We start from the raw sequence: 25,446 nt of genomic DNA, 5'->3' as shown, positions 1-25,446 counted from the left end.
TAATCTAACAGCTGGTATCCTTATAAGAAGAGGAGAAGAGACAGAGAGGCAGACACACAGGGAGAGCAGCATAGAGGACACAAGCAGAGACTGGGGTGGTGTGCCTACAAGCTGTTGTTGTTATTTAGTTCCTAGGTTGTGTCTGACTCTTTGTAACCCCATGTAGGCCACTAGGCTCCTCGGTCCATGGGATTTTGCAAGCAAGAATACTGGAGTGGGTTGCCATTTCCTTCTCCAGGGGATCTTCCTGACTCAGGGATCGAACTTGTGTCTCCTGAGTCTGTTGCATTGCAGGTGGATTCTTTATTGCTGAGCCACCAGTGAAGCCACCTACAAGCTATTACAGCATTTCTAGGTTCCCTAAGTCATCTACTTTAGAAAGCATTTTGCTATCCCATGCTTTTCCTTTCTGTTCTCAGCATCATTCTCCTTTTGGGAGGCGGGGGGTGGGGTGAGGGAAGGACTATTCAGGAGTCACTGAGAAGTTCAACTTGACAGAGGTACTGTTTCCTCTCTGTCTTCCAAATTTCCAGGGAAGGAAATGTGACTGGCTCAGCTGGGGTGAGTATCAACTTAGTTATGATCACTGAGGGTGTTGGGGAAAGACTGCTACATGGTACAAAATCACTGCTGGAGATCAGCCATTGGAAGTAAGACAGTCCATAAAAGCAGTCACCATGAGCTAGGTAGACATTGCAAAAGTTTTCTACTAAAACTTTTATTTACTATTATTTATGATAACTCAATAGATATCCTTGTAGGTATGTCCTGATAGACATTACCTGATTACTTCCTTATGATAAATTCATAAAGGTAGAATTACTGGGTCAAATGTATTATTATGATTAAAGTTTTAAATTCATGTTATCAAAATTGTTTTTCGTTGGGTTAATTCACACTCCTATCAGCAGTATTACAAAATGACCACTTGATAAAACACAGTTCCTTTGTCAGTACCGGGTCTTATTTTTATTAACCTTTGACAATGTGATAAATGAATCTGATGTCTCATTGTTTTTATCTATCTTTTCTCTTATAATCAAGAAAACTGAATATTTTTATTTGCTTTAGGGATATTTTTACTTCTATGTTTTTGAGGCATCTAATTACATAAATCAGCCATTTTAAAATAGAGCTTCTTTTTTCATCCTAATGGCTACATAATAGCTCTTTATATATTAATATATAAAAAATTTACTTTTTAAGATCTATGTTGAAAATATTTCTATTTCTAATTTTGTTTATAGAGAGGGTTTTGGTTTTTTTTTTTGGATGGCAGGTTATATCTAAGAAGATGATTTTACTCACATATGAATTGTCTTCAGATCAACTTTAATAATTGATTTTTAAAAATACTATGGAGAACAATAGAGTAAATATTAACAAATGAATCTTGAATACTTAATGAGTATGAGGTGCCAAGCAAATATGCACTCATGGAAGCCTCTGTTATATTAATGGCGATCTAACTCCATCCTCTTTTAATCATTGTGATAGTTCAGTCTGTCTCCTCTCTCTTGGATTTCTTCAACTGGCCCTAAATTGTCTCTGCCTCTAGTTTCAGCCAAGCCATCTTTCATCACTGCCCCCAAATAATGCCAAATAATGTGGCATTTCATGTCACATATCTGCTTAACCCCCTTTGATGGCTTCTTGTTGCCTTCATGATAAAATTCAAACTCTTAGCACAAGGCTCTTCCCTACCTGTATCCTACCAAATGTCTCTGGCTTTCCTTCTGTCTTTATGTCACACATACTTTAGCCAAACAGACTAATTATAGTTCTCCAAACGTACCTTGTTGCTTCACAGATCTGCAAAACCTTCTGTTATTTCTTATACATGGAACCCCCTTACTGTCAGTCACTGCTGATGAACTCGTTCATTTTTTTAAGACCTACACAAGCCTTTATCCACTCTAGGAAGTCTTCCTACCTCTCTCTCCTGTTCCTGTATGTAGATGGCCTCTAGGCTGCCACAGCACTTTATACCAATCTTTCCCTTGGCACTTCTGAGTCTAAGTCTCTACGTCTGTTTCTCCCAGAAGACCATCAATGTGGCGAAAGCTTCCTCTCTCCTCATAATGCATGGTCTTACACAAAGCAAGTGTGCTAATGTCAAAGTTTTAAAGAGGAATTAAACAATACATCAGAGCATCAGGACATTAATAGCAATAATTTGTACAGTTCATATCATTTACAGTACTCATTATGTTGCTTTTTTTGCATATGCCTTAATTTCCACAGTTTTAGGTTTAAAAGAATATTATCAAGCAATTATCTTCAGACAATAAACTAGAATTGAAGGAAATTAAGAAACTTAGTTATAACATGCTTCAATATGTCAGGTGCTGCTATAAAATTCCAGGAGACCTAAGAACATCTTATTTTCAAATATCTATAATATTTAAAAGTTATGGAATAATGCAATATAGTTTATTTTTAGAGGAATAATGCAAATGTAGTTCATTTTTAACTCAGACCCCTGATTTGAGGACATCAAGTAGAAACTCCAGACCTAGAATTTGGAGAAGATGAGAGGAGATTAAGAAGGTAATATAAACCTCAAAGTTGCTAAAAGACTAAGATTTGTTCTCACAATAAAAAAGAAATTATAATTATGTGACATGATAAAGCACTAAAACCTTAAAAATCTTGCAGTGTTTCAAATCAGCAGCTTATATGTTGCATGGCAATTATATATCAATTAAGAAAAGAAGATTAAAAAGTTGAGCACACATACAAAAGTACTGTGAAACTCATAACTTTATGTATGATCCATTGTACCTCAGACATTGAGATAACTCCTTTTTCCAGTATCAAAGTGATTAAAACAGCATTGTGTGCGGGTGTGCTAAGTCGCTTCAGTCATGTCCGACTCTTTGTGACTCTATGGACTGTAGCCTGCTGGGCTCCTTAACTCCAAATTGAAATAAATCAAAAAGTTTCCAGTTTCTTTGCTAGACTGAAAACAACCCAAAGATTCAGCAGAGTAAGACTGCTGACAATTTACATTATCATGGCCTTAAAATAAGCGAGAGGTCTTTAGGCCCTAGCATAGGGAGCTGCAAAATATTAAATGAGGAAAACAACTTGCAAAATATAATCTATATAATCTCATTTTTGTGAAAAAAAGTTAATATACATGTTTATATTCATATACACAATATATTTATTTATTTAAAAACCCAAAACACCATCCAAAATTTAGTTGTTATCCTGGAGTAGGGAGAATGCAGTTCAGCAAGGGGACGTGTGCTCTCTACTTCATATGTTTCTGTTAGGCTTAAGTTTTCACAATGAGAAGGCATTAGCCTTGTTCAAAACAATATGGGTATGAAATCTTTCCTTTGTGGGAAAAATTCTGAGGGAGTAGGAGAGCACATCAAAAAACTTGTTTTAAACCAGGTCTCCCTCTTCAGAGAAAAGTCACCCAAGTCTGCTCTACTTCCTACAAGTTTTTCCCTCTCCTGGGAATTTCTTAGTCAAGTAACTGTAGAGAACTCTGTCCCTGTTGTCAGGGAAGAAGTTAGGATTGAAATTCATGAGTCATCGTGCCTTGTTTTCCTAGGACTTAACTCTGGGTCTTAAACAGACTCTGTGGCTCCCTTTCTGAAAGATGAAAGAGAGAAAAACCTACAAAGGGTACAAACTTTCCGTTACAGGATGAACAAGTTCTAGAGATCTAATGTAGAGCATAGTAACTATAGTTAATAATACTGTATTGTACACTTGAAATTTGCTAAGGGAGTAGATATTCAGTGTTCTCACCACACACACACACACACACTGTTACCATGTGAGGTGATGGATGTATGAATTAACTTGATTATGGTAATCATTTCACAATACAGACATATATCAAACTATCATATTGGACACCTTAAGTACATATAATTTTCATTTGTTAATTATACTTCAGTAAAGCCTAGGAGAAAAAAGAGAGCATGAAGGACCTAAAGCTGTTTGTGTGGGGGTCAAAACTGACTGAGCTTATCTCACTGAGATCCCTTATCTTAAGGGATCTCAAATAAAGATCTGGAAGATTCAAAATGGACAACAAAGTTCATGGTCAAAATATTCAAGTCAAGAGTCCTATCCTCTGGCCTGAATAATCCAATAATGAATGGACCTAATAACTCTTTATTTTCAGTTCCCTTTGCCAATGTAGATCTGGCCAGAGAGGGTTCTGAAGCAAGAGAAATAAAGATGAAGGGGAGGAAACAAAGACAGACCATTGTTTCTGGGGAGCCCTGAGGAAAGGTGATGCAGACGCTGAGGCAGATGTGACCACATGGAAGTGTGTTGGGGGCCCTTTGGGTTCCTGTGCTGTGACTCAGGTGACCCTTCCTGGGAAAGCAGCTCTGAGATGTGAGAACAAGAAGCTTGGGTGCCCTCTTGGCTTCACCTTAGGGACTTGGTTGCCTTTTGAAATTTCATCCTTTCTTTGAAGCTCGAATTCTACCTTCTTCAGGAAACCTTCCCAAATAAGCCTACATGATTTATACTCAGTGTGTAGCAATTTAATATCTTATTAAATGACATTCTTGTATTATCACCTTACTAGGTTGTAGGTGTCTTTAGGGTAGAAATCCTATTTTAGTTTTAAATGTGTCCACAATGTCTAGTGTTGGGTTGAGAAAGTAATGTGTTCAACAAGTAAGTGTTTAATGGAAAAGTTGAAAGGAGGAAACCATCAGGCTCCTAAAGTTGCCTAAGCTTCATTCTAACTTGAAGAATACAGAGAGTTGAGTCATATCGCTGCATTCTCAAATCAGAGTGCTGAGGTTCACCCAGTACATGGTATATTTTTCTCTGAAGAAAGCTACACTGAATGCAAATGAAGTCACAAAGCCCTACAAAGTACAATCGGGAAAACACAGTTCCTTCTAAATCCCTTTGGGGACCAGGCTCCCCTCTCCGTGTGTCTGTGTCTGCGTTGAGTATGCCTGGGTGGGGGAGGCTGGGGTGGGGTGGGAGGAGGCAGAGGGAGGAGAAAGACTCCATGCAGTGATTATGTGGAGGGGATTTGCTATGTCCCTTTTCTCCCCCCCCCCCTTTTCTTTGTCCTCTTTCTCTGTGTTCCTCTCTTTGTCCCCTTTTCCTCGTCCCCTTCTTCTGCATTTGTCTGGGAGAGGATCCTGGAGTGTTCTTTTGATCGAATCAATCTTTCTCTGGCACTTGAGTTCTGATTGGCTGAAGGACTTAGGGAGGAAAAAAAACTTTAATTAAGGAGATAATCTCTTCTTTGGAAGTTTGGCAGCTCCATTTCACCTCCCCTTAAATCTGTTTGAGATCACTTACACACCAAGGAAGTTGGGGTTTGAGGGGAATTCCACCCCAGTACCACTGAGGAGAATACTTTTCCGTCTTACCTCTCTGTCTCCCAAAGTTTAGAATTTTCTATCCTTGTTACTCCAAAGGATTAGGATGCTTGTGAAGCCTTCTGTGTGCATCTTTCTTTTCACCTGTGTCTTCCAACTCAGCCATACCTGGTAAGTAACCTGGACTCCTACCTGGAACTGGGAATAGGTAATTGTGTGTAATCTATTGGAGAGAGCTTATTTGCATTTCCAGAACTGTAGGAAGCCTTGGGATCTCTCCTAGGGAAAAAAAATTGTTCCACGGAGTAGGACTCTTTCTAAATTCATGGCTGGTTTTAGTAAATCTTTAAGATTCTTGGAAATATAGGAATGGATTATAAGATGGGGGGTTCTTACTTTTATAAATTGCTGGATCACATATATTCAAGTCGTTTTGGGGGAAATGGACAGTAGTCCTTTTTACCAAATTCTGATGTCAGCATTGTGGTGAAGAAGAAGGTGGTTCAGAGCAAGATCTACTGTAAACTGAATCTGATCTTTGAGGTGGAGGCGGGAGACAAAATTCAATGGAATCTTATTTTTGCACTTTCTGACTTAAATATTTTTTTCAGAATATTCTAAGTAACTGCTCATATCAACACTTCCTAGACACTGAAAAATTTACCCAAGTTACTGAGTTGGTATAGGTTAACAAACATGTTTGAAATAAACTGTTTCAGAAACCTGAACTTCTCTATAAATGTATTTAATTTATTCCATTTACACATATTTCTAAATTGCTCAGAAAATGAGAAAATGTGTCTGAAAATGCTTTGTAATCCACAAACCATTACACAAATCATAGATGATATTATCATCCTTTTCATTTAGCTCTTGGAAACCATAAAAATATCTATATAAGGAAATGTTAACAAGCAAGTATGGAATAACATACAGAAGAAAGACCTGGGAGATACATGTCGTGAGGTGTTTGGAATTTCTCCCTAATTAAATTATAAAATCAGTTTCTCTCTTTATCAATTTTAGCTTTGCCCATCTATGTAACCAAGATATAAATCCAATTGCTGCACGAACTACTGAGAAAACAAAAATAGGAATTTCATTGCTAAAACCAGCTTCCTATGCTAGTTGAGAGTGTATTCTAATTTTAAATGAGTAAAGCCATCTTTATTAAAGAGTTGATCAGAAGTGTGTCAAATGAGTACAACAATTTGCAAGCTAACACAACAATAACTGGTCAGTTTTTAATTGGCATTTTAATTAAATATATCACGTTGAAAAAAATCTGTCTTCTCTCTCCTTCATGGGAACAAAAAGACAAAAGGGAGAGGAGACTATTTCAGAGCATTTCTACTGACGTTCATGGTATTCTTCAGCTGATTCAGTATCAGCAAAAGAGAAACACGAGATTCCTTTCCCCAGTCACCAGGGCAGTGTGAGGAATTGTTCTATAAAAATACCTTTACTGTGTGTTCCTTCCCTGCTGGAGGGGGTCATGTTCATTTCATTCCGATACTGACACAGCCACACTGAAAGGTGGCTGGGTTGCTTGTCTGTCCAAATTCAAGTGTCTGGATTCAAAAAGAGACAAGGAAAAAAGAGATGTGAAAGAAAGTTCTAATTTAAAAACAGGGTTTAAGAACCCCTTCTTGCCTCGCCTGACTTTGAGGAGAAAACGTACAAATCTCCTGTATAATGCAATTAGGTTTTAATTGCCTTTCCCCTATAAGCTCCAATTTGAATGCAACATTTATAGTTTGCCAAGAGTCTGATTTGGGTAGCATTTGAAAGTGATTTTTAAGCTTCACATTAAATCTTGATTATTCTTATAATGGAACTATCAGGGTTTTACATAAGGTCATCCTTCCCTTTGTGCCATGCAGAGAAATTTGACCAACCGCAGCCTTTCAGAGTTTCTCTTAATACTTCATTACCAACCTTTTATGTAAGGATCCCAAAAGCATTTAACAAATAGAGAACCACAATTTCTGCTTGGCTGTTCAATTGTAGGCTTTCCTGAAATTGCTGTCTAAAGGAGTCTATCAACAGAAATTCCTGAGCTTGAAAAGAAGAGAATAAAGATGACATTCACCTACAATCTGCAGTTTTACTAGATATCTCAGTGCAAGACAATTAGGAGGAAAAAAGCATTCTCCACAGTTCCTTCTTGTTGGGACTTCTCTGAGAATAATTTAGTAACTTGAGAAAAATATTTTCTTTGAATTTGTCTTAATCCTAATGACTTAAGAAAGAGAGAGAAGGGGAAAGTATGAGCGCATGACACAGCCAAGCAGATGGTGATGGTTATAATGGTGGCCAGAGATAAGCCAATTTGAGTTTTCACTTCCAATACTTGTATTTATCTGGAGTAAACAGACCTAGAATATGTTTTTTCTTAACTTTTACCGTCATTTTATTCCAAATGATGTCTCATAATGATACTAGGTCTTGCTCGGTACTATCCACTTCTCTTTCTTTCTGATCCACTCAATCACCAAATCAGAAAGATGCACTGGGATGCAGATGTTAGCCCTGGCTCTGCCCTCAGGCTTTAAGAGAGGTTTTTAACTACCTCTCCTCCTTTAATGGAGTTAAACAGGGTCAGTCTCTTTTCTGCAGTAGAGAAAGAATTTATCTGAAAACTTAGGGTTTTAAGGCATCTTTGAAATATATAATTCCTTGGTTCTCTGCAGGTGCATTTTTTTGGGTAACCTTTCTATGGCTCTTGAAATTTCATCTGATAATGACATGCAAAACCCCTGATATGAGATTATGTGTGTGTGTTGGGGGTGGGGCTTGAGGCCATATTCTCACCGAACATCATCTATAGTTTATTATTTTTTGCATGTATGTGAAGCTATTTTTCATATAAATTATGAATAATAAAACGAACTCATTTAAAAATGATAGAATTCATGGTAATTTGTTGCATATTAAGTTTTTGTTGCGTTCTTCCCACTGATAGATACTGAAAGAACAGGTGCGATTGGGTGAGAATCCATTCCATCTCTTCAAGCTAAGAGGATTCTCATCCCCACAGAGGCTGGGGATTTTCAAAGTTGGGGACATAAAAAGTAAGGTGTGTGAAACTGCTTTGGAATCTGGAAAATAATATGCCAATATGAAAGATTCACATACCTAATAGCTTCCCTGCTCAATAAAAAAAGGTTTATAGCCCACTGAAAAAAAAAATGGCTTGAGATTTGTGGAGGTGGATTAGGTTGGCAGCTGTACAGTAGGAAGTCCTTCCAAGGGCTTGTGACATGATTACTGAAATTTAATTTCCATTTTGTCATTGATTTCTCAACAGTGGAGCCATGCATTGTTTCTTTCAGAGTCTCTCTGTCTCTTGCCACATATAATAACATTAATATTATAACTATTATTATTTACAAAGGCTGTGAGGTCTGGAGGAGACACTTCATTACAGCTTTTCTTACAAAACCAGTTTGTAGAAGTGATGATGACAATGCTCCATGATACATCTTCATTTTTGTGTGTGTGGATGATAATGTGATACAAAGAAAGATCTTATTTTTATGATATTATAGAAAGAAAATTGGGCTTTCCTGGTGGCTCAGTGGTAAAGAATTCACCTGCCAATGCAGGAGACGAGGGTTCGATCTCTGGGTTGGGAAGATCCTCTGGAGAAGGAAATGGCAACCCACTCTGGTATTCTTGCCTCGGAAATCCCATGGACAGAGGAGCCTGGTAGACTACAGTCCATGGGGTCACAAAGAGTCAGACATGACTTAGTGACTAAACAACAATAAGCAAATCAGGGTATTTTTTAAAAGGGTCAGAAGAAAAGAGGTTTCAAACCAAACCCTCTCTATTCCATGGAAAGAGTTTACTTTTTCCCCTTATTTCCCAGCTGGGACAGTTGGTTTAATGCTACTCTATATTGGGTGATGCTATTATCTCAGGGACTATTAATAAAATCCCTTTTTCCTGGACTCCATTTACTCTTTTTTTTAAAATCCAACTCATACAATCAATTTCTCTTAATCTGCTGGCTGATTATTACTTTTATAAATCAGGACATTTCTAAAGGATTTCATTTGTTCACATTTGGATGAAATGGGTTTTTGGCTAAAAGATTCCAAAGATTCCACCAGAACCTTGCCATCTACTCATCCTTAAAGACTTAGCTCAGGTAGTCCCTCCTCCAGGAAGTCTTCCTAGATTGAATTAGCTACCTCTGCCTCCATTTTCATATTTTGTAGTTTAAAAACAGGAAGTTACCTGGCTTACTGAAGTTATTACTGCTATATAGCTATAGGCTCCTGAGAAAAGGAAGCTTATGATTAGCTTTGGCTTTGTCCCAGATTTGTCTTGGGACACAATCTATACTCAGGAATAATAATGATGTGAACCAATAGTTAGTGAGCATTCACTCTGTAACTTCGCCAAAGACACATAGCTTGTTAGTAGTGAGACAAGAATTTGACTCAACGTCACTTGCTACACTGAACCACCAAACCATCCTGTGTCAGACAGGACTGCTTTGTTTCCTCTGCCCCTGATTTGTAGCTCAGCAGCCAGAATACTGGACGGTGCTCCTTCATACTATGGCCAGACTTCTTTCTCTGTCTGGCACTCCAATTCTTTTGGGAATTTTTAATGATATTAAGTTTAGTCTGACAAACCTGCAGAAGTCTGGCACTGAGAAACAAAAGCTTATACCTGGCTAATATTTTTATTTTTAAAAATATTTCTTCTGTTAGCTTACTTAAATTGTCTCTTACATTAATTATCCATAGAATGCACTTTTATTTCATTCCTTTCATCCCATTGAAAACTATCTTCTACCTCTTTATTTGGATTAGATATATGAAGTACTGGCTTTTGTCCCAAAACTCAAATTACCTGTTCTTTTCAAGATAGCAGGTTTGTGTTTGTATGGAGATCAGCGCAAAAACTTTTGTGCTATCTGTGCTGCCTCTGACGTTAAAAGTTTACTTGCAACATAAGGAAGCTAGTTCTGACTATTTTCTCCTAAGAATAAAGACATATATTTGTAGCATCTGTTAGAATTTCCAGGAGCCCAAGAATGATTATGGGTATCCTCCTTTTCATCATTTTTCATTTAACAGTTTTTAAATAAACACTTGGGAGTCTTTAGAACTTTTTTGCCTTTTGATTATCAAAGTAACAAGCCAATAGTAAAAACAAATTACCCAATATTCCTAATTTAATTGCACAACAAGGAGACATATAGAATAAATATATGTGATTATCTTAAACCAAACACACCCAAAAAACTCTTCCCTATTTCCATCAGAAAGGCAGAGGAGATTTCATAGAGTTTAGAGAGAGAGGGCAATACAATTTTTCTTAGGATAAACTCATTTTTCAGAAAGCAGAGGCTTTTTCTTCCTAGGTAAAAAGATCAGGCTGGGTTAATAGTTGGGGGAACTCTGAGCTTGGTTCACATAAACAACATTCCCCACTGCCTCCCATTTGAAATATACCTACACTCTGAGGGCCTCTCGAAAGAAACTACCATCCACTTTGGACAGACTCTCTAGTCTCATTATGAGCCAAACTTTTACGGTTTGTTTTTCTCAATCTTTATTGTTGGCTCTTGTTATTGATCATATCATTTCACTGTATGCTTCTAAGATCAGAGCTTTCTCCAGACCAAGAGAAATCAAACCATAAGGGGATCATTTAAATCCACTATTATCTGACCAGTTCAAATTCACTTTTCTTAATAGGATATTTTCCCAACTTCAGCATCCTCTGATACCAGCACACTGTGAGGCTATGTGCCAGCAATCTCAAAAAGACCCTGTAAGTGAGACAATAGTTCAATCTTCCTATGCAATTCCCTAAATGAAATTCTTACGTTTACTAGGTCAAGCTTAAACCATCCTTCAGAAGGAGAAATTCCCCTTCATTCAAAACTATAATTATTTTTTGCTACCATAAATCACAGTCCTTTTGCTTTACTCAGGCCCTCCATATCAGATTTTGAAGATTTCATTTCATACTAATATCCAAGCTAATAAATAGTGGTAGTTGAACCGTTTTATCCTGTCTGGCATTTCTTAATGTTAATCTAAGGCATCTGGTAGAGACTAGATTGCACAGATAGTTGGTTCTGTTCAGGCTGTTTATTCTATTGTTTAATTCTATATTATAAACATTTTCTTAGAAAGATAGAGTAGCATATAGAATGAACTGCCATAGTTCAGCTTCAACAGTTATCAACTGCTGGCTCATCCTGCTTCATCTATACTTTCTATATTATTGGCAACTGCATATATTTCTCTTTGTCTAAACCTTCCATGGTAAATACTGTCATGGTTCAAAATAGGAAAAAGAAGGATAGGAAAAGGATTCTTGTGCCTAAGAGATCTTGAGCCAGTAATTAGAGTGAATCTTGGGGAACATCATACAGATATGCCCTTGAGGGAAAATCAAGAATACAAATTAGTGAAAAGAGAAAATTTATTCAAACAGATATTTGAGTTTATTTCTATTTGAGCTGTGGCTGGTTAGCAAAGGCAACAGAAATTGATAGTTGGGTCAGATTGAGGAAAGAAAACGTTTACCATCCATTTGGATTTAGTTCCATTAAGTAATGAAAATGGTAACAAAGTGCCAACGCTTGCCAATTTTCCCATCTTGAACTGGTCACCTAATTGTGTTTTAAGATAATTCTTACAGTTACCATACAAACTTTCCTCCTTGATCCTGACACAAACCGATTGACTCATCCATCAATAAAACTGAGAACATGAATATTTTCTAAAGTCTATACTACAGGGACCAACGTTAAAGATCATAAAACAAAACAAACTTTGCTGCCTTCATAACAATCCTGGAAGAGGTTCCTGCAATCCCAGGCTTTCTGGGAACAGTGGCTTGAGCTGTACCTTAGCAGCTTTCACTTAGAGACCACAGAACAGAGAATGAGTTCAGTTTATTCCCAGTTAGAGTCCTCATTTACATGCTAAGTGTTGAAGTGCTTTTTTGTAGCTCAGTGTTTCTCAGCAGAGTTTGTTACAATACATAAAGAAGGAGGGAAATGAGGACAGAAAGACCACTCTATAAAATATCCTTGAATACAAATGCCTTTTCAGTTTCAAGGGAAAAGATTATCCCTTGAAAATTTGTGATTTCCTTGGGAAAGGAATCTGCCTGAGATTGTTTTGCAGAGAAGCATGATACATTGTCTCCTGTGGGATATTACTGTGGGCTATTATATATTATCTTTGCCGTTGCCTTTGCCTTTGCCGGTAGTTACTTGGCAAGGGCTAGATCTGAGACAACATGGGATTTTAATACAAGCATTAAGGACAACTGTTAAAACTGAAGCACCTGTTTAACATTTCTTTCTTTATAGCCAAGTGGTGTATAACACTTTTTCCTAGTATTTTAGGGCGCTGCATTATAATATAGAAAATTCACATTTATATAAAACAGTTTGAGAATTATTTATAGAGCTGAATCCCCTTTGAAGAATGAGAGGGAGTTTAAAACTATGAAACAGATAATGGGGATATAGCCAAAACTACACATTCGTTACTTTTTCCTTTCCTACTGATCTTGGAAAAAACCTTCACTTGTCCCCAGTCTTCACTGCAGTCATTTCTCTCTTTCCGTTCACATCCACACTCCTTCAGTGAATCTATGCTAATTGCTTTCATTTCACAACTATTTACTCGCTGTAATCTGGCCTCTCTTCTATTTCTCCATTGAAATAGATCTCTCCATTGATATCACCTCTGTTCCCTCCTGACAAATTTTTAAGTTGAAGGAAGTTTATCTTTGAAATCCTGAATCCTTCTCTTCCCTTCAAGACTTTAAATATCTTGGGTCTTCTACTTTCTAATCCCATCCAATGACTAAATCGGAAAGAACCCGATTTCAATTATTTCTACTTTACAATGTATAAGAATTAATCATGCTGGTCACTCTTGGAAAAGTCTGCATTTTAAACTTAACTCTCTCTAATGGTACAGTAAATTGTTTCTAGCTCAAATCTCCTTAGGTACTATCAGCAAAGGGAATGAAAATGTTTGGATCAATGAGATATTCTTTCAGTCACCAGTAAGGCTTGCCTTCTATGTATATAATTGTGTGTATGTACATATCTGTGCGTGTGCTCTGCAGGTCTGATGCTGCAAAGGCTAGAGTCACAATGAAATTTGCTCAGGAAGAGCTGTCCTTGGGTTTTCCCCAGCCCAATGCATCTTGTAAATTCCATGGGGTGAAACACCTGACCGTTAGACATACATTCTAAAAGAAAGTTGTTTCACTGGGGCATTTATTTGCCAGCAGCTCCGCTAGTCTGGACCCTCCCCTCAACCCTTCTCCTCCTTTCCCCTACACTCTCACTGTGCCAATTCACCAGCTCCAGCTGAAGATCTGTATCTACATTCATTTACCACCACTTCTCCTCTTCCCTGGGCTTCCCCCAAAGTTATTATTATCAGACTGACTTCCTGAAGCGGACCACCTAGGGCTTCATGACCCAGAGACTCTCTGTGGACCTCAAAGGGTAAAGAGAAGCCAAACCTGTTATTCAAGGACCTGTGGGGAGAGTGAACCAAGGAGGGGATCAGAGGGCATAGAGATGAACGTCCTGGGCATTGAGAAGAAAACACCAAATCCTGGAAAATTCTGTTTAGAACCTTTGTTTTTTTTTTTTTTTAAAGAAAATGTGTGTGGAAGGGGAAAAGGGAATCCTAACTTAGAGTGAAACTATATCAACCACTGGAGTTCCAATGTATTTGGTTACACTTGCCAATCAGTGAGGCTGGCCTGTAAGCCTTGCTGCATGAGACTGAGTTCTTTGCTGGGAGGGACTCTCGTACTGAGGGGAGAGCTAGTCATGCCCACAAACTTGGCGCAGTAACAAGGTCCTGGTCATGCAAAGGGATGAGTAAGTCTGCAGGTAGCATGCTGGGTGCTCCTTCCTGGGCCTGCGCTGGTCTGTGCTGTGGGGCTCTACAGAATCAGGCATGTGTCCTCACAAGGGCTGCCACACCACTCAGAGCACGAGGTGATGGGCTACAGACCTCCTCATGGGCTGTGCTAGTTTGGAGAAAGCCTACAAATAGGGAGAAATAAGTAAAACTAATTGGATAGTGTTTGCCCACAATTAGATATAACTAAGAGTCCCCAGGTGGCGCTAGTGGTAAAGAATCCATCTGCCGATGCAGGAGACATAAGAGATGTGGGTTCGATCCCTGGGTTGGGAAGATCCTCTGGAGGAGGGCATGACAACCCACTCCAGTGTTCTTGCCTGGAGAATCCCATGGACAGAGGAGCCCGGTGGGCTCTAGAACTTCTGAGCAACTGAGCATGCATGCACGCAGGAAGTTCTAGAAAATTGCAGGTTCCCATTCTCTACTAGATATGCCTGCATGCATGAATGCTAAGTTGCTTCAGTCATGTCCAACTCTTTGTGACCCCGTGGACTGTAGCCTGCCAGGCTCCTCTGTCCACGGGATTCTCCAGACAAGAATACTGGAGTGGGATGCCATGCCCTCCTCCAGGGGATCTTCCTGACTCTGGGATTGAATCCAAATCTCCTAAGTCTCCTGCATTGGCAGGAGGGTTCTTTATGCTAGTGCCACCTGGGAAGACTCTAGAACTTCCTAAGCGGGTAAAATAAAGTACATTTCTTCAAATACTATCAGGTGAAGAAGGTCTTTGAAAATCTGAGTGTATGGCTCTATGGATAATAAATATTAGGTAAGAAAAGACGAACAAACAAACTTGAAGGCTTTCCAAGAGCTAAAAGAGAAGCGGTGGCATTTGCATTTGGGTTGATCCAAAGCCCCTCCTGTCCTGTACCAGCTCTCTGGGAAAATTTTGCTGGTGATCAGGCTGATTCTGGAATAGCCAATTCAGGAGGCCAGATAGCCCATGAAAAAAGCTGTGTAATGTCGGAAGCTGTGGGTGTTTATGCTCTAGATCAAAGAATTTTGCATTGTGGTTAGATTGTGGGCAGATTACAGCTACTGAGGTACTGCAAGTTTAGAAGGTCCCCAGAGCAGAGAAGCAATGGGGAAATGATTAAAAAAAAAAAAAGTCCATAGGGCTCTGCTTCAGCAGTTACTCACAGCCTCAGAACTGCTAATGTATCTGTATCTATGGATGGTTGCTTAACAAGAGTTGAAAAGATATTTAGTGATGGAGAAAACAGCAAGGACCTAAACTCACATTAAAAGGGAGGGGAAGGAACTTGTTAATGTCGATATTACAGGGATTGTGGCAAAAGGTAGTGAAGTCAAGACAAAAGGACACAATGTGGCCAGTCAGCCCAGATGGGAGCAAGTAAAAGCAGAGGTACTTCCAGTGAAACAGGGAGAGATCTCAGAATGAATGATGGGGGGTGGGCAGAGATCCGATTACTCTTTCAAATGTGTCGGGTGGGTAAATTAACTTGGAAGAAGAATGAAATAGCTTTAGAAGTTTGTAGGAGAAAGCATAAAGCAAAACATGAGTCACAGACTCCCTTCAGGGTTAATGACAAGAGTGTGGAGGTGCCCTGAGAATACAGAATATTAGTTATGGCATTAAAGACTTCTGTGAGTGAAAGTAGTTAGCATGTTTCCTAGAGGACAGAGGGCCCCTAGATGAAGATGCAGAATCCTTGTGGGCATATCCTACTCTCTTCAAATAAATATTTCACTCTTGGTATGGGGAAGGTGGGCATAATGGGGAAGGTGGGCATAAACAGGGCAGCTGAAATCGCCAGGAAAAGACTGATACCAAGAAAAAACTGCAGGGAAGGAAGGAGATCCATGGTTTTCATTCTCAGTGCAGAGACTCAGCCTCTCAAGACAGGGACCAGCAAGAGCTTTGGAAACTGATGAAACCAGAAGGTGCTCCATCCAGACAGGAAAGAGAATGTCCACCTGTTTGTTACTGTTGCACTTGGAGCAGCCATTTTCCAAAAGATCGAGGCAATATTGGAGTTTCCCAGGCCTCAAATTATACCTAGGCGTGGGATGCTTGTTGGCACCTTCCTGTTCTCCCTTAGCCAGTGCTTCTCAAAGCGGACTCTCGGGATCACCAGCAATACAGATTCTACCCACTCTCCCATCAACACTCTACTGTCCAGCAAGAGTCTCTGGACCTGCGGGCCCTCATGTTTAATAAACTCCCCAGAAGATTCTCATGCACTCTACAGATAATATATCTGGATTGATTTTCAAAGTCTGTAATGAAGTCCCTTCTCCAAATCTCTGGCACTCCAGATTATGTATATATACATGTGATTTTTACATAATTATTATAAAAGATTTGCAGAAGGTTGCAAAGAAATGTTCAGGGAAGTTCTATGCCCTCTTTCCCCAGTCTCCCCCAGCATTAGCATCTTACAACTATAGTATGATATCCATAAAGCTTATTCAGACTTTACCAGTTCTACATACACCACAGTCAGCACTTCACTGTCCTAGACTAATGGAATATCTCTAAAAGATCACCAAAGCAAGACAGACAGGAGGAGAAAGGAGGTTGGGAAAGAATCAGGTCCTGTCCAGGTCAGGCACTATGGCCACCTGACAGTTAAAGGGGACTGGTACAGTGTGTCTGTGGCTTACATCATTTTCCACTGCGACTAACAGTAAAGCTGGGGCAGCTCTGAGGAGACGCTCTCATCAAATTCACCGTCTTCAGGCATCTGAAGACAAGGGAAGGGCTGGAGCTTCAACTGGAGTCTTATTGAGGAATCATCCTGCTTCTCTGGCTAAAATCCAAGTCTCCGTGTCTTTGCTTTTGAGCCACTGGAAACTGTTAGCTTCCAAGGTAATAGTCTTTCCTAAAATCAGAAATTCTTCAGCGTTATTATAGGAGTAGAAGTGGTCCAGGGTGGGTGAATCAATAATGGCCAGAGTGCCAAGACTAAGCACACTGCTCTTGGGTGGGCAAAGCACTATTTTCACGAGATCCCTAAAGGTTGATCCCAAGAAAAGTACTGAAAGAACACTACAGAGTCTAATACTTAAAAAAATTTCCCATTTCCTTGCAAAGTTGACACCCTTTGAAAGGGTCACCGTATGAAGGGGTTTCAGGCTGGGATCACTGCTTGGATTCAGCATATTGGAGGCAGATCAGGAAAACTGGGAGGGCTCAGGCCCCAGAAGTTTATCTAAAGGAGTAACTATGGAGTCTTCCTAAGAGAGCATTCTCTCCAAAGGAAGGAAATTGAGATCAACTCTTAAATCTGGTCACTGGAATTTGTGAGCAAGCCCCTCAGTTTCAGTCCAGTGAAGCAGGTTGGAGGGTGACCAGGAGGGGGTTGTAAGCAAAAACAAAAGAACAGTTTCATGAAACCCTGTAAGACTTGTACACAAACTGCAGTTTTGATACCAAGTGGAAAAGTAAAACTCTAAAAGGGGTTAAAAGATATTTGCCCTGACATTGAAAAAATAGACTTTTAAAAGGAGAAGCTTTAGGTTTACAGAAAATTAGAGCAGAGAGTACAGAATTCACATCTATCTGCTCCCCTTCTCCCCTGCACAGATCTCCCAATTATTAATATCTTGCATTAGTGTGGTACATTTGTTTGTCCCTGCTTTTTCATCTGTTGAGCCCAATGTGCGCAGCAACAGTAACCCAAAATGTACCCAGGGGACATGGTGGTAGACAAAGCAGAGCCTGGCAGATATGGGTGCCTGGTGGGCATGGAGCCAAAGAGAACGTTATAGCAATGGAATAATAGAAAAGCAGCAGAGACACGGTGATAGTTAACTGAACCTTTTATGACTGTGGGTAAAACACCTCTAAAACCTCCAAGGAATACCAAGATATTTTCAGGGATCGGGAGTCCTCAGTTAGCATGTGGGACTAAGAGCAAGAGAAATATGAGCTGCAGAAAAGCACAGCAGTAAGGGAGTACATGCTCCAGAAATCAGACCGACTAGGTTCCAACTCCGTCTTTACCATTTAACTAGCTGTGTGACACTGGCTGACACTCTGCTTCTGTTCCTGTGACTGTAAAATGGAAGCCATACTAGCTTCTACCTCATATAATTGTTGCAATAATTATGTGAGCTTAAAACGTGTAAAGTACTAAAAAGAGTATTTTGTGTGCGCAGAATAAACACCCAATAAGTCGTGCAGTAACTACTCCATGGGGTTGTTATAAAAAAATTGAAAATGATGATACAGGTAGAGCACCCGAAATAGTTCCTTATATATCTAATAAATTCTAATTATTACTTGTGTGATAAAAATTAAACTTTATATGGGATTAGTATATACACTGGAGGACTAACCAAAGGAGAGGAAACAACTGTAAAATTTTTATTTGGCAGCGTAAAAGCAAAACTAACTACAGTTATTTATGTAAATTGCTTGCTACTTATGCCTAATTGCTATGAAGCACAATAACAATTATACATAGCATTAGTGTGAGATTAACGTTGCTAAAAGTTTTGATTATAACATCAACCTCTGTGCACATATGCTCAGTGTTCATTGATGCTTTTGTGGAATGATCTGCTAATGTACCACACTCATCTGCTCACCATGCTAGAAAATTATTGGGAGCACAGGCTTACCACAGACTTTTTTCTCATATCCCCCCAAATCTTTTTTTAAGTCCTTTTTATCCTAGACTTTTCTGTTGATTCTGATGATCCTCTCATTATTTTTGCAAAATATTTTAATTTATTTTTATTGGGTACTTGCTATGTTCAAGGTACTATATTGGGAGCTGGAGGGGATACAATGATAACTAAGACAGCCCCTACTTCAAGTTAAGTATAAGGGAATAAAGGAAAACCTTTATATGAGGCAGAAAAAAAAATTGCTGTGAGTCTTCAAGAAACTGGTTGTGGCTTTTGAGTTAGATACTAATTTAAGAATAAGTAAGATTTTTTTTACATATTCAGTTCAGTTCAGTTCATTTAAGTCGCTCAGCCGTGTCTGACTCAGCAATCCCATGAACCGCATCACGCCAGGCCTCCCTGTCCATCACCAGCTCCTGGAGTTTACTCAAACTCATGTCCATCGAGTCAGTGATGCCATCCAATCATCTCATCCTCTGTTGGCCCCTTTTCCTCCCGCCTTCAATCTTTCCCAGCATCAGGGTCTTTTCAAATGAGTCACTTCTTCGCATCAGATGGCCAAAGTATTGGAGTTTCAGCTTCAGCATCAGTTCTTCCAATGAATATTCAGGATTGATTTCCTTTAGGATGGACTGGTTGGATCTCCTTGCTGTTCAAGGGACTCTCAAGAGTCTTCTCCAACACCATTGTTCAAAAGCATTAAATCTTCGACTCTCAGCTTTCTTTATAGTCTAACCCTCACATCCTTACATGACTACTGGAAAAACCATAGCTTTGACTAGATGGACCTTTGTTGGCAAAGTAATGTCTCCGCTTTTTAATAATCTGTCTAGGCTGGTCATAAGTTTTCTTCCAAGGAGCAAGCATCTTTTAATTTCATGGCTGCAGTCACCATCTGCAGTGATTCTGGAGCCTAGCAAAAATAAAATCTGTCATTGTTTACACTGTTTCCCCATCTATTTGCCATGAAGTGATGGGACCAGATGCCATGATCTTAGTTTTCTGAATGTTCAGCTTTAAGCCAACTTTTTCACTCTCCTCTTTCATCAAGAGGTTTTTTAGTTCTTCTTCACTTTCTGTCATAAGGGTAATGTCATCTGCATATCTGAGGTTATTGGTATTTCTCCTGGCAGTCTTGATTCCAGCTTGTGCTTCATCCAGTCCAGTGTATCTCATGATGTACTCTGCATATAAGTTAAATAAGCAAGGTGAAAATATACAGCCTTGATGTATTCCTTTCCTGATTTGGAACCAGTCTGTTGTTCCAAGTCCAGTTCTAACTGTTGCATCCTGACCTGCATACAGATTTCTCAAGAGGCAGGTCAGATGGTCTGGTATTCCCATTTCTTGAAGAATTTTCCACAGGTTTTTGTGATCCACACAGTCAAAGGCTTTGGCATAGTCAATAAAGCAGTAGATGTTTTTCTGGAATTCTTTTGCTTTTTTGATAACCCAGCGGATTTTGGCAATTTGATCTCTGGTTCCTCTGCCTTTTCTAAATCCAGGTTGAACATCTGGAAGTTCACGGTTCACATACTGTTGAAGCCTGACTTGGAGAATTTTGAGCATTATTTTACTAGCGTGTGAGATGAGTGCAATTGTGCGGTAGTTTGAGCATTCTTCGGCATTGCCTTTCTTAGGGATTGGAATGAAAACTGACCTTTTCCAGTCCTGTGGTCACTGTTGAGTTTTTCATATTTGCTGGCATATTGAGTGCAGCACTTCCATAGCATCATCTTTTAGGATTTGAAATAGCTCAAATGGAATTCCATCACCTTCACTAGCTTTGTTTGTTGTGATGCTTCCTAAAGCCCACTTGACTTCGCATTCCAGGATGTCTGGCGCTAGGTGACTGATCACACCATCGTGATTATCTGAGTCATGAAGACCTTTTTTGTATAGTTCTTCTGTGTATTCTTGCCACCTCTTCTATCTTCTGCTTCTGTTAGGTCCATAGCATTTCTGTCCTTTATTGTACCCATCTTTGCATGAAAAGTTGTTTGGTATCTCTAATTTTCTTGAAGAGATCTCTAGTCTTTCCTATTCTGTTGTTTCCCTCTAGTTTTTTGCATTGATCACTGAGGAAGGCTTTCTTATCTCTCCTTGCTATTCTTTTTACATATTAATTGAGGTATAATTCATGCATTATAAAATTTACCCACTTAAAGTATACACACCAATGGGTTTCAGGATATTAAAAAATCTGTACAACCCTCACCACAATCTGTTTTAGAACATTTTCATCACCTTAAAAAGAAATCCCTTATCCATTAGCAGCCACGTCCCATTCTTCCACCTGTTAGTCCTTGGCAACTACTAATCTACTTTTGGTTTCTATGGAATTGTTTGTTCTGCTCATTTGCATAAAAAGAATCATATAACATATGGCCTTTTGTGTCTGGCTTTCATTTACAATGATATTTTCAAGGTTCATTCATGTAGCATTAGTACTCCATTCCTTTTTATGGTCGAATAATATTCCATTGTATGAATAGACCACAGTTTATTCATCCATTCATCACATGATAGACATTTAGGTTGTTTTCACTTTTTGGCCATCATGAATAATGCTGCTATGAACACTCATGTGTTACAAGTTTTTGTTGGACACATGCTTTTAATTCTCTTGAGTAAATGCCTAGGAGTGGAATTGCTGGGTCATATAGTAACTCTGTGTTTAGCCTTTTGAAGAATTGCCAGACTATTCTCCAAAGTAGTTACACTATTTTGTAATCCCACCAGCAATGTATGAAGGTTTTGATTTCTCCATCCTTGACAATACTTGCTATAGTTTTTTAAATTTTTTAGTTTAGTGGATGTGAATTCTTGTGTTTTTTATTTTTCATGATAACAAACAATGTGGCTTCCCTGGTGGCTCAGTAGTAAGGAATCTGCCTACAGTGCAAGAGTGACAGAAGATGTGGGTTCGATCCCTGGGTTGGGAAGATCCCCTGGAGGAGGGCATGGCACCCACTCCAGTATTCTTGCCTGGAGAATCCCATGAACAGACTATAGTTCATGGGGTTGCAGAGTCAGACATAACTGAAGTGACTTAGGATGCATGCAATGATGTTTGGCATCTTATCATGTAGTTAGTGGCCATTTGTACCCCTTCTTTGGAGAAATTTTTATTCAGATTCTCTGTCCATTTTATTTTTCTTTCAATTAATTTTTATCAGAGTATACTTGCTTTACAATGTTGTGCTAGTTTCCAGTGTAGAGCAAAGTGAATCAGCTATGTGTATACATATAACTCCTTTTTTTTGGATTTCCTTCCCATTTAGGTCACCACAGAGCATTGAGTAGAGTTCTTTGTGCTATACAATAGGTCCTTTGCTCATTTTCAAATTGAGCTCTTTGCCTTTTCACTCTTTAGTTGAAGTGCTCTTTATATGTTCTGGGTAGTGTCTAACCAGATATATGACTTGTAGACATTTTATTCCATTCTATGGGGTGTCTTTTTACTTTCTTGATGGTGTCTTTTGAAGCATAAAAATTTTTAATTTTTATTAAGTCTAATTTATCTGTTTTCTTTTTCTTTTTTTTTTAATTTATCTACGTTTTCTTTGATGACATGTGCTTTTGGTATATCTTAGAAACCATTGCCTGATTCCAGGTCATGAAAAATTAAACCTGTGTTTTTGTCTAAGAGTTTTGTAGTTTTAGCTCTCACACTTAGGTCTATAATTTTTAGTTAATTTTTATGTGGTATGAGGTAGAGATCCAACCTCATTCTTTTGTATATGGATATCCAGTTGTCCCAGCACTATTGGCTGACAATACTAAGAACAGATAAGATTAATGGAACAGCATAATCAAAGGCATAGAGGCATGAATGCATGGGTTTCCAAGAATAGCAACTGGTTAGGCCTGACTAGGGGCTTCCTGGTGGCTCAGAAGGTAAAGAACCTGCCTGCAACGCAGGAGACTTGGGTTTAATCCCTGGGTTGGGAAGATCCTCTGGAGGAGGGCATGGCAACCCACTCTGTGTATTCTTGCCTGGGGAATCCCAAGGACAGAGGAGCATGGTGGGCTACAGTCCATGGGGTCACAAAGAGTCGGACAGAACTGAGCAACTAAGCACCGCAGAGGCCTGACTAGAGGACTAGACAAGTAGAGGTGTTCAATGGGAAACGACCCTGGAAAGGGATGTAGGGTCAGATTATGGAGGGCCTTAAGTGGCCAGAGGTGGAGAACTGCAAAAGATTCTTGAGTAGGATGACACTGGAATCAGGCTTTCGGAAGACTGATCTAGCTCAGACCGTACCTGACAGGAATTGGATAAAAACTGTTAGAGAGGTTAATCACTAGAGTTCTACAGTGGTTTAGGTCAGGGGTCACAACTCAGGCTGCAACAGTGAGAGTCACTGAGACAATGAGAAAGAAAAGAGGGAACTTGTATGTGAAAAATATTACAAAGGTAAGATACACTTGGGTTTTAATAACTGGTTGGATGCCGAGAATGGATTGAGAGAGACTGGGCGGTAGGGGTAGGGCAGGAAGGAAACAGTGAAGCCAGGAGAAGTGGCTAGTTGGCAGGGAAGATGATTTAACTTTTAAATATTCTGTCCTCCATTGTTTACTGGCTATTTCTATTTCTTTTGGGATTTATGTTGTTCATGTCCTTTTTTTTTTTTTAAAAAAAAGTGTGTTCTTTTTAATATGTAAGAGCTCTTCATGTGTCATATATTGTAAGCATTTCCCCCAATTGTCATATGTCCTATACAAGTATTATGTCATCTGACCCTCTCAATAGCTTCTGAAGTTGCCACATCATAACCCCATCATAACCCCATCAGTTATAGTTGAGGTTAACTGAGCACAGACTAGTCTCTTTCCCAGGGTCACATAGTTAATAAGTAGCAGAGCTGGGACACCAACCCTCTGGCTCTAGAACTTCCTCTCTCAGGTTTTCTGCCTCATAATAAGGCAAATTTAGTAATAGTTTCCTAGAAAATCATCTGTACTTTAAACAAATTTTAAAGAAAATAGGGTATATTTAAATCTTTTATAGTATTCTCTTTGCACACACCAACTTAATTGTATGTATTTGTGTTTCTCTTTTCTTGATGGCTCTAGCTAGAGATTTGCTGTCTTATTATCTTTAAAAGCCAGCCCTATAAAACTACCATTTTTCTGGCTTCTAATTCTTTAACTTTTGCTCTTTTTTATTATAGTTCCCTATTTTTCTTACGTTCACTTTGCTGATTTCAAGAACACATAGCAACATTTTTTTAACTTTTAAAAAAAAGTACTTAGAGTTTTTCTCTTAATAGTGACTTTTAACCAGCATGAGAAGGGGGAGGAAGGCTAATTATAATCTCCAGGAGGACTTTTTCACAGATAATCTACTATTCTCTTGTCCCTTGCACCAAATGCCCATCCCACCCCAACCTATGAGGAATATACTATGTTAAGAGTGCTTTCTAATAGCTGTGTGTTTCCCCTGTAAGAATAAAACTCAAGTTTTAACCACATCCCATGAGTCTTCATATGATATTCTCATTGTTAATATTTAAATAGGCATTGAAGTTATTTGGAAGGTGTGCTTTTTCATATTAAATGGTAAAAATTAAGAAAATAAACATACTGTCATCACAATCTGAAGCATTCCCAGTAGAGAAGTCTAGCATTTGTTTGAAAACATAGCTTTGGACCTCAAGATGGAAGTCAGGGTTGGAGGTAAAGATTTGGGAGATATTGCATATTCATGGTGGTAAGACCTTGAGCATGAATGAAGGATTCTCTCCTTTCCCCATCTCTCTAGATTGCTGTTCCTTCTGAGTTTCCTCAGATGATACTTCTTCCTGCTCCCACCCCTAAATGTGAGTTCCTTTGTTCTTTCATTCAACAAATATTTATTAAATGGTTACTATCCTCAGGCACTGTTCAAGGCATTGATATCTGGTGAACAAAACAGACCAAAAGAAAAAACAAGGGGAAAAAAAACCCTTGCCTAATGAAGCTTACAATCTAGTGGAAGGAGAATATACAAATAAAGATGTAAAACATGGCATTTAGATGATGAAAAGTGCCATGGAGAAAAATAGAGCAGAGAGAGGGACTGGAAGAAGTTGTAATTTTTAAATAGATGATCCAGGAAAGCCTCAGGGAAAATGACACATTTGATTAAAAGGCCGGTGCAAGTGAAGGAACAAGCTATATGGTTATATGGGAAAAGCATTCCAGACAGAAAAGATAGCCCATGCAATAGCCCAGAGGCTGGAGAGTACCTGGTGTGCTGGAGGAACAAGAGGACCAGTCTGGCTGGAGCAGATTGAGGGGAGAGTAGCAGGAGATTAGACCAGAGGCATAACTGGGTACCAGATTGCATAGGATCTCATAAACCACAATAAGAATTTGGCTATCATTCTATGTGAGATTTAAGGATCAAAACAAAACACTAGAGGATTTTGAGCAGAGTGGCAAAAATTTGATTTATATTTTAAAGGGATCACTTTTAAAGGGATCAATCATTTTGAGCATAGATTATGGGAAGAATAAGGGTAGAACCAAGGGGTTCAGTTAGCAGGCTATGACAACAGTCCAGGCAAGAGATAATGACACCTTGGACCAGGGTGACA

General features: G+C 39.0%; 1 protein-coding gene across 1 annotated transcript in view; it reads left to right on the top strand.

The window, feature by feature from the left end:
- WNT8B (Wnt family member 8B) overlaps window positions 1-25,446 on the top strand; it is a 91,032-nt gene that overhangs the window by 57,799 nt on the left and 7,787 nt on the right. Inside the window, exon 3 of the mRNA XM_043475739.1 lies at window positions 24,630-24,687. Coding sequence (XP_043331674.1) covers window positions 24,686-24,687 — 2 coding nt within the window. The 5' untranslated portion in view covers window positions 24,630-24,685. The remainder of the gene's footprint in view (window positions 1-24,629; window positions 24,688-25,446) is intronic.

The sequence above is a fragment of the Cervus canadensis genome, chromosome 8 (assembly GCF_019320065.1).
Source record: "Cervus canadensis isolate Bull #8, Minnesota chromosome 8, ASM1932006v1, whole genome shotgun sequence".
Classification (NCBI taxonomy): Eukaryota; Metazoa; Chordata; class Mammalia; order Artiodactyla; family Cervidae; genus Cervus; species Cervus canadensis.
This window is presented reverse-complemented; position numbering and strand designations above follow the sequence as displayed.